We start from the raw sequence: 15,676 nt of genomic DNA on the forward strand, positions 1-15,676 counted from the left end.
TGGCTGGTGCATTATTCAGAGATGTACACTTAAAGGAATGCTCCAACATTTTGGGAAATATGCCTACTTGCTTTCTTGCTGACTTAGATGAGGTGATCGATACCACTCTCATATCTGTGTGACGCTACAGCCCAGAGACGATTAGCTTAGCGTAGCTTAGCACAAAGACCGGAAGCTCGGGGAAACAGCGAGCTGGGTCTGTTCGCAGAAAAAAATAATCAACAGCACTTAAGTCATTAATTAACATATTGTATCTCATTTGTTTATTCTGCACAACAAAAGTCTGCTTTGATCCATTGCCAGGCTGTCAATCACCTGGTGTAGGGCCAGATGTCATAATGCTACGTTAGCGTGCCCGAGACTTGATTTAGATTTTGACCCCTTGATACAGAGCCATTATAAGAAATACAAGGAGTACAGCACCACGGCTCACTGAAAAACAACAGTATGGAGACTATGTATATTGCACATTTGACATATGTTGCCATAGAAACAGAGAGAGAAACTTTGAATACACAGGCAGTTCCTGCAAGTCGCCCCTTTTTGTCATTCACAAAAGTAATAGCGAAGAAATTGATTAAGGCACTCTTGAATTATTACCTCTGAAATGGAAAGTGAATTAAAGAGCCACCACAGTCTCCCCACTGCTCAGGGAATGTGTATCTACTTTCATTTAATTTCATCATCCCTCTACGTGAGTCCATTTAAGAATCAAATATTTTCTTATTACTTGTAGGAAGTCACATGCACACACACTCACACACACACACACACACACACACACAATGGCCGACCGCCGTGTGCTCAAGGTTAAACCAGAGTTCTTCAGTCGCTCACAACACATTTGCATCAAACCACCAGCTGCCAATTAACAAACAGCCTCTCTGTTAATACACACACGTCACTGTCAATTACAGTGTCGGGTGATCTCAGCACAGAGGACCAGGGGGAGGGAGGGTGGGTCTAGAGTTACTGAAAACAGCAAATAACAGCAATTTCTTTTTAGAAAGGGGGGAATGATTGGGTCGAGAGGGGACAAGGCTTTCATGATTCGCTCTGTCATGCAGTTACAAGGGGAGGAATAGTGGTTTGCTATATCAGGCCTTACAGATGCAGTGCACGATACACGTCACGCAGCAGCACAATTTTATGAGCAAAAAATATGCAATGCACTGAGCACATGCACACACTGTGTTCAGTGTGCGGAGCAAAGCAGGACAGGGTATTTATACGTAACGTTATGCACGTATTAACACATAAACAATTCACTGTTAATGTTTGCGTGTGTCTACAGCATCGTTGAATAAGCCAAACTGTGATTTATACTTTGCACAATATTCCTATTTTAAGTCAAATATCATAATGAAGGGAATCATCTCCTACAAAGACAGATTTTAATAAACGAATTGCCAGCAGCAGGGTACAAAAGCTTTAAAGCAGGAGCGGATTACTGCAGGATGACTTTGCACATGCACACACATACAAGCAAGAACAAATAATTCCTCTCACCCCGCTATCTTCTACACACACATACATCCACACACCAACACGCAGCATCATAATAATTTCCTTGATGCACCAGCGCAAAATTGAACGATTCATTATTGTCAACCATGAAAACAGCATAGTGCAGACACGGTAATGATAATTTATTCAAGTCCACGGCCACTAGATGGCACCCTCTTCCCTTTCATTTCTAATTTAGTGTCCCATTCCTCAGCTGGTCAGCTGACTCAGTGGGACTCCAAATACTTAAATAAAGGGCACTTACTTTAAGAGATCATATTCATTTGACAAATAAACACCTGACTGATGAAGAGTTTTGCGTACCTGAAGCCAAATACATTCACTTAAACATGTAATCGATAGTTGCCATGTTGCTGAAAATATCTAGCACCAATCTGTGTTGCAGTTGTTTGTATGCGACACTTCATCTTGGTCTTGTAGGAATTGGACTCTTATGAGATTATATCAGCAAGAAAATATCAATTAACCAATTAATCAGTACCACTCAGTTTGTGGGAGGCTGGCGGTGCAGCGTGCCTGCAGTCAGACAATCAATACAGTGACCTTTAAGAAAACAAAGGATTTGTGGAATATAACCAGGCGTACTGGCCGTTAAAAAGTCAAATCCATACACTGCAAGTGAGAATGCTTGACATTCTCAGTGTTTTATACTTGATATTTTCCAAAGCAAATTAACAAATAAATGCAAAGATTTTGCAGGGGAGCAGTGGTTCTGTTAATGCAGGTTGGAAATGATATAGATGTGTGGCTTTAGTATATATATTTTTAATATGATAAGGAATACAGTATAAATGATGTTTACATTTGGTAAAAAACAAACATAACTTTTTCATATTTCAACAAAGTCTAAAGACAAAGGCAATAGCACTGTCAGCTCTGAATCAGGTGCAACAACAATGTTTTTGGTCAGGTATTATATCATCAAATGTAGGCTACTATGGTAAATGAAGATTCTTCAGTGTTCAAACAGCCCTGTTGAGAGCAGTCTACTGAGGAGAATTGAGACCAGATTGCAGTGCCAATGATCATCATTTCTTCTTGCCAGCAGAACTCTTGGCCTGTTTGTTTCGCTGCTGGTTGGCAGCAGAGGCGGCCGTTGTTTTCTCAGGGGCTGCCTGCTGAGCATCCTCCAGAGCTTGTTTCTCTTCTTGTTTCTTTTTCACGACTGCCATCTGATGGTTACGAAATGACTCGCAAGCATCCAGGAATTTCTTACAGTGCTGCCACAACGCTTCCTGGAGTCAAGAGAGTAAGGTAAAGAAAATGAAGTTACACAATATGTTTCACCAGAGGGAAAGGAAGCTGACAACCGATCTTTCGCACTCTCTTTGATCGTCAAAACCAATCATTATTACAGTCTACATCTTCACTATTAGGTTGTCTGTCTTTACTGACCTCCATTTGCTCATCCATCTCCAGCTGGTGCATTATTAGCTCCATTATGTTGAGCTCCTGCTGTGCCTGATGCTCCAGCACATTGTCTCGGACCAACCGGTAAGTCTGGATCTTTTCTAAGCGCTTCCTCTGCTGGATCTTTTCTACCTGCGAGTCCATCAGCGCTGGAAAATCCTTTTGGCATCTACGGACATACACAAGGATTAACAATGCGATTTGTGTGTGCATCTTAATTCAATGTAGTATGAGCTAATGCCTTTTGCACCTATTCAATATAGTTAACCAGAATGTAAGTGCTGGATTACATTCATAGTGAAAACGCAATACTTTTTTGGAGAAATACAGTGTTGTGCAGTTGCATATGTGCCTACAAATTCAGTAGGGAATATTTTGAGGATCAGATATTGCAGATATCACAAATTCGACCACATTTTACAAGTTATTTTGTGAGATTGGATAACTGACAATGTTGACACCGACACAAATCAAAATGGAAATGTGGCTGATAAATGCAGAGATAGGCAGCGAGGAGATACTTGATGAGGAGTGGCCCTCTGAGGCACACAGACAGAGGGAGAGTATGAGGGCTAAATATACTTTACATATTATTCCTATAAGATGACCTTCATCAAGAGGCGAGCCCAGTGAAGGTGACGATAGAGTTAATTTGGTTCGGCATGTAACAACATGTGTCCACTGTTATAAAGATGGCATGCAACAGCGTGCACGTGTGTGCGTGAGTGTGAATCTGTGACGTGCCGCGTGATGCGCCTCTGTGAGAGAAAGGTACATCGCGGACTAATCAGGCTCCCCTAATAGACTGCGCCTCGAGAGCTCTCTCTTGGCTCGCACTGCAGGCCACACTGTCAGCAGCCATTGGCAGCTGGACATGGACACACGTGGGGGCGGACACACACACACACACCTGCACACACATGGACAAATAGACCCACAGCAAGCAAGGGTTGAAAGGTGATGGGAGTGGGGCACATCTCACTGGAGCGACGAGCTCATTGGGGTCCGGAAATAGCCATCTAATTAACAGACCCAAATATGATCTCATTTATCATGGAGAAGGATGGATCGGGGGAGAGATGGAGGGAGGGATGCGAGGGAGAGCAATGGGAGACTCTGAGGGCAACAATGGAGGGAGACTCTTTCCTTCAGAACACTGTCAATTTAGTTGACACTCTGCACATCGACAAGCAGGAAACTCACAAGTGATTATATATATTTGTAAAAATATGTATGAATATTCTATTGCTAATGGTCAGCACAGTTCTCCAACTCTTTACAAAAACATGTCATACTGTGGAGCTGTTGAATTGCATCTTAAAATGATGTTAAGTCAGGCATCGAGCAGATGCATGAGGGGAAGCCATCGTGAAGTTGAATTAAACAAATATTGTGAGTATATTAAAGCTGCATTGCTAACATTGGAAAAAACAGCTAGAGTGGGCTGGATTTGACCCCCAGCCCAGTAGAAAGTAAGAAAGAAGCCAGCAGCACGAAATCCCAAAGCTTCTAATTTTAAGGAGAAAAGTTGCCATGTTGGCAACACTGACTGCCCGTCCCGTCAGGTCTCCCTCAACATCATTATGATGGTAAACATATCATCTTCAACGTAAACGTCGAACAGAGCTATTGTCAGTACTCAAAACTGTCAAGCTCGGAGCGTGTGAAAGACTCTGGTGACGGGCAATGAGAGCACAGGCAGAGTGCAATCAGGTCGATAGGCAGTTAGTCCAGTCATTTCATTTCAAATGAAATGACTGGATGAGCTTATTAAAGTCCTGTGACAGCTACTTGATTTTTTTCTTTCTTTTTTTTGTCAGAGCAAAAAACATCTAATAGACATTGCCTTAGTTTTAAGTCAGTGAGTATTTTAATAATCTCACACAACCTGGACTAGTTTCCTTAAACCTTAACAAATACTTTATTGTATAATACATGAATAGTGTGTAGCATTTATGGGGGTCTCTTGGCAGAAATTGAATATAATATTAATAAGTATGTAATTAGCTGCCATGTTTCCATAGTAGCGCAGAACAAACAAACAAACAAAAAGGTTCAATAAGGGTCATCTGCATTTCGCGTCGTCCACCGTATCTCTACAGAAGACTGAAGTACTGTTGTTAGATTTGTTCTTGAGGTTGTTTATGGAGAACATTTAATCTGAAAGCAAATGAAGCTCAAGAGGAAGTTCAGTTAGCAAGACGCTCTTTACACTGCTCTTCATTCATAATCTCAGCCACAACTTCTCTCAGTGATTACTCCATTGGGTGATTGGGGGGCGTGCACTTTAAATAAACCAATCAGATTCTGCGCAGTTTCTGTATGCCAATCACATCGGTGTTGTCAAACTTTTAAATAGGTTCCCCACTCTGCTGCTGTCAGTTGTCATTTCAGGTCAAAACTGGTGCGACCCTCGTCCACCGCAGTCACCTCCAATCAGCATCAGTCAGGCGCCTCATTCATCATCGGATTACAGCGACTTCCTTCTTCACCACCACCAGTGTCTGGACTCAAGGGGGATTCTGCCTTATAGTAGACATCAGCATCACAACCCCTTGATTATCTTAAGTCAGTCCAATCGCCAAAGACTTTGCATTATTCAGATGTTATGAAATTGTAATACAATGTTGTTGAACTCTAAAGAAGTCTCTTCTGATTGAAATGTATTTATTAAGAATTTGTCCTACATGTTTTGTCTTTTTCTCTACTCAGCCTCCCCGTATTGTTGAATATACATCACTGCCCACTGGAGTCAATGCATTGCCCTTTCAGGCTGGCCAAAGTGCACCGTCTTTGTGGTGCTAATCCCTGCTTTTCACAGCACCAATGGGAGCAAAGGTCAAAAACACAGGAAATGACTATATATGAACCATATATATCAACCAAACTGCTGGAGATACAGATGCTGGTATCTCCACCAGAATAGCAAAATGCATACTGAAAATACACAACAAACATACACTCATAGTGCAACCAGGCCTCGCAGCTACAGCAAGACTTAATTCAGGCTCACCAACCTAGAAAAATAGAGGGATTCAATGTATTCATAAGCAACTGGAGTGCGTAGAAATAGGATTTCAACAGAAAAAAAAGAAAAAGCTTGTTAGAAAAATACAGTGTAATGACAAGTCCGCCTTGGTTGTTTTTGCATTATTCTCCATTGCTGTAGATCTGAATGTGTCTGTTTGGAACAGGCTGAACTGGCAGTCTGCTAAAGGGATGTACACCAGCAACTACAATGATAATTTTACAATGTTTCGTTAATGTGATTTTATAACTATCACATTATGATGTGACGGCTACAATCTGCTCTAATCATCGTTCTATCTTTATACTTATGCTGCCAAATAATAATAAAAATGCCACACAGATACAAAGAGAATGAGTGTAAGAGTGACAAAGCACCTGATGAAGGGAGTGTAATCCATGGTCAGTTTTTTATTAGATGGGCTGAGAGCGCCGGCAGGATCCAATATGGGAGCAGCTGTCAAAGAATTGCAAAATGTCTCATTACCACACTGTATCTGACAAATACAAGAAACAGAAAGTGCCCAAATACATATGTATATATCAGTGTGTGTGTGTGTGTGTGTGTGTGTGTGTGTGTGTGTGTGAGTGTTTGTGTATGTGAAGTATGGTACCTAGCTCTTTGCTTTCTGCGTCATCCGTAGGAGTTTCATCAACTGCTTGAGGTTGGCACTGAAACTTGACACGAGACCGTAAAGCCTATGGGACAGCAAAACGTTTTTTGCAGTTTATGTTGGACTATAGAATAGTATTCAAACACATTTATAAGTCATACCTTTCACATTTCTGAAGCCGATAATATTGGAAACACCTCATTGTAGCTGCTTTAACTTGTAAGTCATTACATTACATCACCGTTACAACCATAGCTTCTTTGTTACCTTGGCACAGCGGCCTGGTTCAGCCATTTCCCAAGCTTTTTTAATGGATTTAATGTTGTCCATTCTGTCTGTGTCCTTCGTCAGCGCAATGCTCTCCGCTTTATTCTTGTCAGTGACCACATGCAGAGTCCAGTTGGCCACAGTCAGGTCAAGGTTCTGCAAAAAGACGCACACACACAAATTACACACGGATAAAAACATGACGCACATGTTCAAGCACACAAACATCCCAGTTGAAGGTCACCTTACCACAATACATTATGAGTATGTCTCTTTCAATGAGCCACTCAGTCTGGTACACAGTCAGTCAGGATTATATGTTCTGTTCAGCTGTCTAGTCTTCATTGTAAATAATAGATCATTTTAGTCTATTCAAAGATTGTCCTTTCCTCCACTTGCCAGTGCTAACACAAGAGGAAGATCAGTTCCACTGCCCCTTGTCTTAAACATTGGATACTGTAAAAATAAGTGCTTATCTAAAGACCACAAAGCAGCCTTACGTTTATGTTGAGTGAATTTTGTCTAATGCCATTACTAAAACTTAATTAATGAATAGTTTTCATATGTGGCATTGGAATATAATTGCCTCTTGCAATCAAATGAGAATACCCAATTCAATAAACGATAATGGAACAGTTATTTGGAAATGCAATTTAGCAGACGTGGTATGATAAAAATCTGGTTAGGGATATCCTGGGCTACATAGTGACCACTGGTAGTCAGAGAAAAAATTTTCCCGCAACTAAAATCTCAGTTCATATACAATGTATATATATATATATATATATATATATATATATATATATATATATATATATATATATATATATATATATATATATATATATATTCATATACAATGTATATATATATATATATATATATATATATATATATATATATATATATATATATATATATATATATATTGTATATGAACTGAGATATACAATGTATATATATATATATATATATATATATATATATATATATATATATATATATATATATATATATATATATATATATATATATATATATATATATATATATATATATATTGTATATGAACTGAGAACAACATAATATTTGCAGTTGACAGTGGTGTGGTGTTTTGTGGCTGTAGTTAAGTATTACCGTTTCCTGCCTGGAGCCAGATTTCGAGTTGGCAGCTGGCTTCCCCTTCTCCTTGTCAACTTCCCCTCTGCGGGTGGCTTTGTGTGTGCCAGCTTTGTGCCCCTGATGGTGCGGTGTCTCAGTGGTGGGTGAACGGTCCTCATGCTTGTGTACTACTTTTTGCAAACAGAGATTAGATAGATTGGCTTATATCAACATCTACAACATGTCAGCCGTATGATCCACACTGGCAACGTGTTGTTAATTATTACATACAAAAGCATAAGTTAGCATGTATTTGACAAACACAAAGTACACAGTATATCTATATTACATTAAAGTGAGTAAGTATAGAATATCAACACTACAGATACCTTAAAATACTTAGGTGTGAAAACATTGCTTGCATAAAGAACTATGATTTCTTTGCTAAACCTTTGACATGTTTAGATCAATTTAATTATAGTGTGAAGGGCAAAAACATTGATCTTCACAATAAAGCTCAGCTGTTCACTTTCTAAACAACACAGTTAAAGCTCATTTGATGTGGGAGTGTGGCATAGTGAGCAAGCGATGCATGTGTTGTGTGGTCACATGTGCGCTAGATGGCACTGTTGCCCTTTATAGCTAAAGGGAGCACAAACCCCATCTCAGACGAAGCATTAACTTTGAGTCTCACTCTTGACACAGAGAGGCATAATAATCCATCATTTAACTGACAACCTGCCATTCTGCCTGAGCAGATTTGGTGCATGCTCATTAAGTTAATCTTATCTCAAGTCATACAGATATTCAATGTTCAAGTTGGATCTTTGTGTGTTGTAATTTCAGGTTCGCACACATATGGAAAACTGATTTTCGGCTGGCTAAACTTAAATAGAATGTATCTTTGTTTCTTTGACTGAGAGCCTAAAAGCACTATTGTTTGAATACCAAAAATGTAGAACAGTTAGGAATATGTTAAGGAGGTCGAGAAGGGAATGAAAACTACTACCACAACTGCACATGCAGCTTATTCTGACTGCTCTAACAGTATGTACTGGGGTTGAAGCAGAGATGGTTAAATGTGCATTCATTAAACATGCACTGTGTATTATTTTGACTGCAGCTGGTTAAACAACTTGTTTTAGTGGTTTCAAAGCATGGCGTGGCATGTAGCGGTTGTGTATCCATGTGGCATGTAGGGAGCATGATCAAGGGCACAGCCTCACCACTGAGACCGAGTTAAACTGGGTGAAATTAATTCACTTTCCTGCTTCCTGCTGAGATATTTCCCAGGGCACCAGGGGGCAAGAGCCAACTTCATTTGACTTCCTATTGACCCACTTTCACAAGCTCATTGGAGAACCACAGGAGGTTTGTGTGGACATTGGCCCATACGTACACATATGGACAAACCGAAGCAAATGTTGGGAAAAGAATCCTTAACATGCTCACATTTATCCATGAACAGAAAGCACACGCAAAGGACAAGAAGAACACACAGCATAGTAAGCTGTAACAAAACATTACAGTGCATCCTGCACTACCATTACTATAATACATATGTCAACAGATTTGACTTCCTCTTTAGTTAAAATACACCTGATTACTGTATTTTTAGTTTAGGAATGCCACCCACACAGAGGCTGGTAAATACAGGGAGTGTTGTCAGAATGAGAATTCAATGACAGCCGGCTGGCCTTTCTCTTCAGGCAATCATGCAAATTGTCACCCATGCAGCACCTCTCTCACATCAACATCCACCCATGTCGCAATTAATTCACCCCCTTAGAATTTTTAAGAAGCGTCTACAAATTTCAAAGCCCAGAAATTTCAATCGATGCAATTTGTGCAGCATGATTAAAGAAAGAGAGGAAGAGTTGGTGGCAGAGGACAGGATTATTGCCTCAGCCAACGACCAGTGGGCACAAGAAATCACACTCTGATCTGTGAAAGCAGCTGTATTCGTTTGGCTTTCATTAAGCTTGTGATTAGCAGGCCCCTGGCTGGTAGACGCAAAGAACAAACAGCATCCGCTTGGCCCCTGACATTGCCTACTGTATATCTGCCGTATATATTACACTGAACACAAGATAAGCCATGCAAAAACAAATATGCCATAAGCCATATTAAAAAATCTATTGCAAACCAATGCCTTAATTTCAGAAAAAAATGAAATGCTAAAATAAAAATGATTCATTATCGAATATGTGAATATTTGTAATATCTGAAGACTGCATATTGCATATTTAAACCCTCATTTGAATGAAATTAACATAACATATTTACTGTATATGTTTTAAAGGGGAGAAAATGAAAACCCCTAAGTTTCTTTCCTGTCATTTCCTTGGGTGACCTCGGGTGTTGTGGGCTATTTAATGATGGGTTGGGATTGTCTTAAGTATGTACCTCTCATTTCATTCTTCATTTCATTCTTCTCCAAGTCTCTCAGCGTATGGACAAAAGCCAGGTGGGATTCATTCAAATCCCAGCTCTTATGAAGCACCTCTGCCTGCACCACATAGTTATGAACCTGTGAAACAAATACAAGCAAAGTCAGTGTACAACATCCATACCACAGTTTAAACACGACATGATAGACAGATACACGCATTACAAAAAGAAACATACATTATCACGCATGTGGCAGATAACACCATAAACGCACAGCCAACATGATATGGATGTTATTTTGTGAACATACAGCTGAAAAATGTACTCATGCTGATGATTCGGAGAGAGATCTTAAAGAACAGCACATTTGGTTTTCGCTGTTTTCTGCGCTTTTAGACAGAAGCAAATGCTTGGCACAATGATAGAGAGAGAGGAGGCAGAGGGCGTGTTAGCCAAGATTATATCGGGGGTGGCAACTCCCACAGCCATCTCACTAAACAGAAAAGACAGAATTTAAACAAAATCCTGAGTTAAAAATCTGAGTAATAGAGCAAGACATATTCCAGAAAATGTGGCCTTAATAGTATAAAAATGTCTGATGTTATGTTTGTAGTTGTAATAGAGTCTAATAATTATAATTTGCACAAGTGATTGTGTTGTGAAATCCCATAACACCATTGTTGCAATGAAGGCCACTTTATCTTTGTTTTATTAAGTCTCACACACGCGTTACACTAAAGGAGCCTTGACCATTACTCTATCATTATTAAATAGGCATCGATATGTCTGGTGTGTGTCCCTGCAGCGCAAACAGCACTTTAATCACTGACCCTAAGTCTTAAACAGTGATCTCAATCCTGATCAATAGCCGTTTATTCTGGCCTACAATTGATCTGATCTGATTTGACATGATATGTCTCATTATTATTGATGTTGCTCCATTGTTAGGTTACTTTGTTGAAGAGACTTTGTAGAAAACAGTATTTGTAACACATGCGTCATGTGACAAACTTAGGTCTATTGCGAAAATATGTTCACTCAATTCACTGTTGTAAATGACAAATGAATGGATTGAATTTATGAGGTCTAAACCGCGAGGAAACATTAAAATAGCGCTTGTATCTCAGATATAGCGCTGGGATCACTGATGGTCGCCACAGCAAAACAAATACATCTCAGTTTATTTTCTTAGTGTTTTGGAGTCTGTACAAGTGGTTTGTGGTCTGGTGGTACGCATATAGTACGCTCTAAATACTTTGTCAAATCACCGAACCTTGTTTATCTAACAGGTTTGTTAGATAGGTCGTCTTCAGACTCATAAATCATGCACAAATCTCTTCTCCCTGACAAGCACTGATAAGTCAGACAGTAACAACAAAACCTCCCCTCCAGTTTCTGCTGGTCTACTCTTGCAAATTTTGTCTGTGCAAGAATGAGCGTGTGGGTGTGTGTAAGTTTCATGTGAGTGTGCGTTATGTGTAACTGGCAGTGAAAAATTTATATCAACACAGGCAACAAGCAAGTGGGTGACAAAGGCAGGGAGGGTAAGTGAGATGCACACTTGTGTGTAGGTGTGCGCGTGTGCGCGTGTGCGCGTGTGCGCGCATGCGCGCGTGCGTATTTGCACGCGTGTGTATGTGTGCGTGTGTGCGTGTGTGTGCAAGTGAGATATGTAAAGTGTTTGAGCAAGAGCAGATACCACGCAGGCAGTTGTTGTCAGTGATACCATAGTTTCTGTGGCCTCCTCATCTCTCCCCCGGGGAGTGCCCACCACCTTGCCTCCCCTTCTCTGGGCAGGGGAACCCTTGGGGTTCTGGTTCTTCTCATCTGTGGAATAAGGGCAGAGAGATATTCCACTCAGACCGAAGACAAGAGCACTCAGCAATCTATGCTTCTGCAAAAAAGCACAGATTGCTTGAATACTACTTAAAGGCTCAGTTCAGCCAAAATAGAAGTAGACAAATGTTTTAAAAAATAAAATGTTTTTCACAACCATTAGTGGTATATATCAATGGGGAGAGTCTTGAATTTTTTTAAAGATGTCTGTGTGTTGTATCTTAGGTTTCCAAAAATGCTATAGGTCAGCAGTATAACTAGAAAAAAAACATTTGAAGATCCAGTTCAATGTTCAGTGATTTGAAAGTGGTAAAATATATAGATATATATCTATATATCTATATCTATATATATATATATATATATATATATATATATATATATATATATATATATATATACATACATATACACATACATACTGTATATATATATATATATATATATATATATATATATATATATATATATATATATATATATGTATATATATATATATATATATATATATATATATATATATATATATATATATATATATATATATATATATTACAGTTGGATACATCTTCTAGAATGGTCCACAAGGGTTACATTCACTTATTTGACCTGATTGACCTGATGACTCACCTTTGTTGGGCTGGAAGCAAAACACAGGTATTACCACGTGACCCTTGCCAGTGTTGCCGGCCACCACCTTCTCCTGGTCCAGAACAGAGAGACGGATGAAAACGTCTGGCTTGGATGTCTGAAGCTGAATTGTTCCAAGGACTTCTGCAGTCACCTTCACATTGTAGCTGTGGAAAAGTTGTAGATGATTGGAGGTACCATTTGTCTCTCAGAGTGTCTTTAATCTTGTCTTGTGCTAGAAAATGCAACCTCCTTAAACGGTCGACTGTTATATTTCATAAAATATGTGCACTGACTATTGCCAAAGCTTGTTTCTAATAATTACACCTCTCAAATGTATATATTGTGGTGTAAGAGGGAATCCCTAAGATTTTTATGACCCACATCCGGTACAATGTATTTCAATGGAAAACTATAAATATGACTCTTATTATAAATATGTTAAACCAATAAAAAACATTAATTATCTTACCGACATATGAGGTTTTGGTCATTGGGAATGTAATAATCCCGGAATTTCTTCACTGAGAACGTGTTGAGTGAAGTGTTGCGGGACAGTTTTGGAAGGAGTTCCCTTGCGCCAATCAAGCGCATCTTCCAGATGGCACTAGCAGGGGGTGATTCAGGTATGACAGCCTCTGCTACGAAGGTATAACCAAACTGGAAAAAAGACACACAGAGATGTAACCATAAAATCAAAACATTTTTTTTTTTCCCCAAGAGAATGTGTTTAACAGATGTAAAAAGAGAAAAGCACAATTTTACAGTTATCTCTTTTAAGATTTGTTTCCCATGAATAATACTAGTCTAGAAATGTTCCCAACATGATTACAAAGATTGGTTGCCAAACAGTCAACACGCTTGTACCCAGTTTTTGATTTAGTCAGAAAGGAAGTCTTCCTAAATTAAACAAATGTATTATGATAATATGAAAATCTTATTACAAATACCTTCGTGTATATTACAAATACACGAAGGTTTGAAGTGCAAGTGCATTTACAGCATCCACAGACCTGGTTGGGTTGATAGACATAGGTTATCACTTTGTTGAAGACCATGTCCAGCTCCTCTCCTGTGTCATTGTTGATGACGTGTAGCAAACAATTAGGGACTGGGGAGTAGACCTTCGGTACTAGCTGCATCTCCTTATCAACCAGGAACACCTCTCTGAACAAACAGCAAGATATCAGATCTGACCAAATTGTCGTTTTTTTTGTTGATGTTGAAATTGAAATTTGAGAATATAATGTTAGGGACTGATCTACATTTCCCTGGTATTAGCTTTACTAGCCAAAATTAGAGCTATGTGCATTGATCAAATGCATGTTGCACCTGGATTCACCCAGATTTTCCAAGCCAGGTTGTCGTTCACTGATGAACCTAACAAGCATGAAATTAGAATGTTCTCTAACCTGAAGACCAAGACCCAGGAGTTGCCTGTGTCTTGAAGAGAAACGGAGTAATCAGCAAAGGTGACTTTGGTCCATTCATCCTGCTGACAGGGGTAGAGCTCTGCTGTGCTCTCAGAGTGGTCAATGATATACCTGTGCAGAAAACACAGAAGTACAGAGCACATTTAGACATTTTAAATATAAATGAAGGATTAAAAACACAAATTCTGTAAAAAGAATTGATCCAAACTGCTTGGAAAAACATAACTTTGATACAGATAGTTGAGTCCGATCCAATAATAAATTGGGGGAAAGTAGATTCATCTCGAAGCGTGAACTTTGACTGAAGTGGATGTCAGTTAGGAAAAACACATAATCAAGGGTTCACAACACCAAACCAACCCACACCCACACACACACCCACACCCACAAGGACACACACGCTGACCAAGCTCTTAATGCTCATGCACACACACTTCCCCAGGCAGCAGGTCATTCGGCAGACGCTGCTAGCCGATTGGAACAACGAGAGGATAAACAGCAGATGGTACCACTGGGAAAAGATGGAACACAATGTGGAAAATGCTCCCTGCCTGGCCGCCACAGGCCGCTACAACCAGGAGAGGGAGTAGATTCTGGGCATGCAGTGCAACAGAGAGGCTAAATGCAAGCCACACTATGTACACAGCATTGCCACAGGACTGCAGTGGGAGTCTCCGTATCCTCTTATTTACCGACATCCATGTGAATGAATACATTTACCGTAACAAGAAGGCAGCATGTTTTTCTGCATCTGATTCAACCTTCGGCCACATGTCTAGAAGGATCTGAGAAGCTCTGAGTTTCTCCTTTGTGCCTGAAGGACATGAACACACACATACACACACAGAAAAGTAACCACCATTAAAGATTAAAAACAACCTATGTTCCCCTCAAAAATATACCAAAAAAAATATTGTCAACCAACTAGTTCAAGGTAGATAAGAGGTATTACAAAATGCATTAAGCTTAATTCAGTGAGTGGTAAAACAAGGACCTTCACATGAGCTTTAACACTCATCTTACCAGACGATTAACCACTGACAGAACAGAACACTTGATAAAAGATGCAGTTTATGTTTGAGTACACACGTGTCAGTAGGTGTTTCTCCATGCACACAAGTGAGAGAAACACTGTGAAGAGACAGCTGCATGATAGAAGGTTATGTGTCCTCACAGCCTCCCTTCACCCCTCCCATCCCTAGAGTTCAGCTCTCGCTTTTCAAATGGCCACTTTTCCAAAATGATAGAGCCATTATAGCAGGCCATTGGCACAGGCTGGCTATTGAGAGATGAAGATGTCTTATCATCTTTAGAACCAAAGAGGTTGCCTTTCAGACAGACAGAAAGAGGCAGAGAGGGACGAGTAGAAGGGGAACATAAAGTGGGAAAGAGCAAAGACGAAAAAAGATGCGGCATAAACAGGTGTGCTGGCAAAAAAGA

The 15,676-nt window shown here is 39.7% G+C and overlaps 1 protein-coding gene across 8 annotated transcripts in view; it reads right to left on the reverse strand.

Annotated features, from left to right (window-relative positions):
* Positions 1-2,276: 2,276 nt before the first annotated feature.
* Positions 2,277-15,676, reverse strand: part of adgb (androglobin) — a 38,628-nt gene continuing 25,228 nt past the window's right edge. For 5 of the 8 annotated variants that reach the window (XM_068577377.1, XM_068577376.1, XM_068577373.1 and 2 more), the window contains exons 22-34: positions 14,957-15,050; positions 14,216-14,347; positions 13,817-13,970; positions 13,276-13,463; positions 12,804-12,970; positions 12,037-12,164; positions 10,353-10,476; positions 7,983-8,137; positions 6,846-7,001; positions 6,579-6,663; positions 6,343-6,421; positions 2,923-3,106; positions 2,277-2,762 (exon numbers count right to left, since the gene is read on the reverse strand). In XM_068577377.1, the coding sequence (XP_068433478.1) occupies positions 2,556-2,762; positions 2,923-3,106; positions 6,343-6,421; positions 6,579-6,663; positions 6,846-7,001; positions 7,983-8,137; positions 10,353-10,476; positions 12,037-12,164; positions 12,804-12,970; positions 13,276-13,463; positions 13,817-13,970; positions 14,216-14,347; positions 14,957-15,050 (1,853 nt within the window). In that variant the 3' untranslated portion in view covers positions 2,277-2,555. The remainder of the gene's footprint in view (positions 2,763-2,922; positions 3,107-6,342; positions 6,422-6,578; positions 6,664-6,845; positions 7,002-7,982; positions 8,138-10,352; positions 10,477-12,036; positions 12,165-12,803; positions 12,971-13,275; positions 13,464-13,816; positions 13,971-14,215; positions 14,348-14,956; positions 15,051-15,676) is intronic. The other 3 variants (XM_068577379.1, XM_068577378.1, XM_068577374.1) reach the window with 3 other exon arrangements.

The sequence above is a fragment of the Clinocottus analis genome, unplaced genomic scaffold (assembly GCF_023055335.1).
Source record: "Clinocottus analis isolate CAN_PGR_092001 unplaced genomic scaffold, fCliAna1.0.p SCAF_15, whole genome shotgun sequence".
In the NCBI taxonomy this organism is placed as follows: Eukaryota; Metazoa; Chordata; class Actinopteri; order Perciformes; family Cottidae; genus Clinocottus; species Clinocottus analis.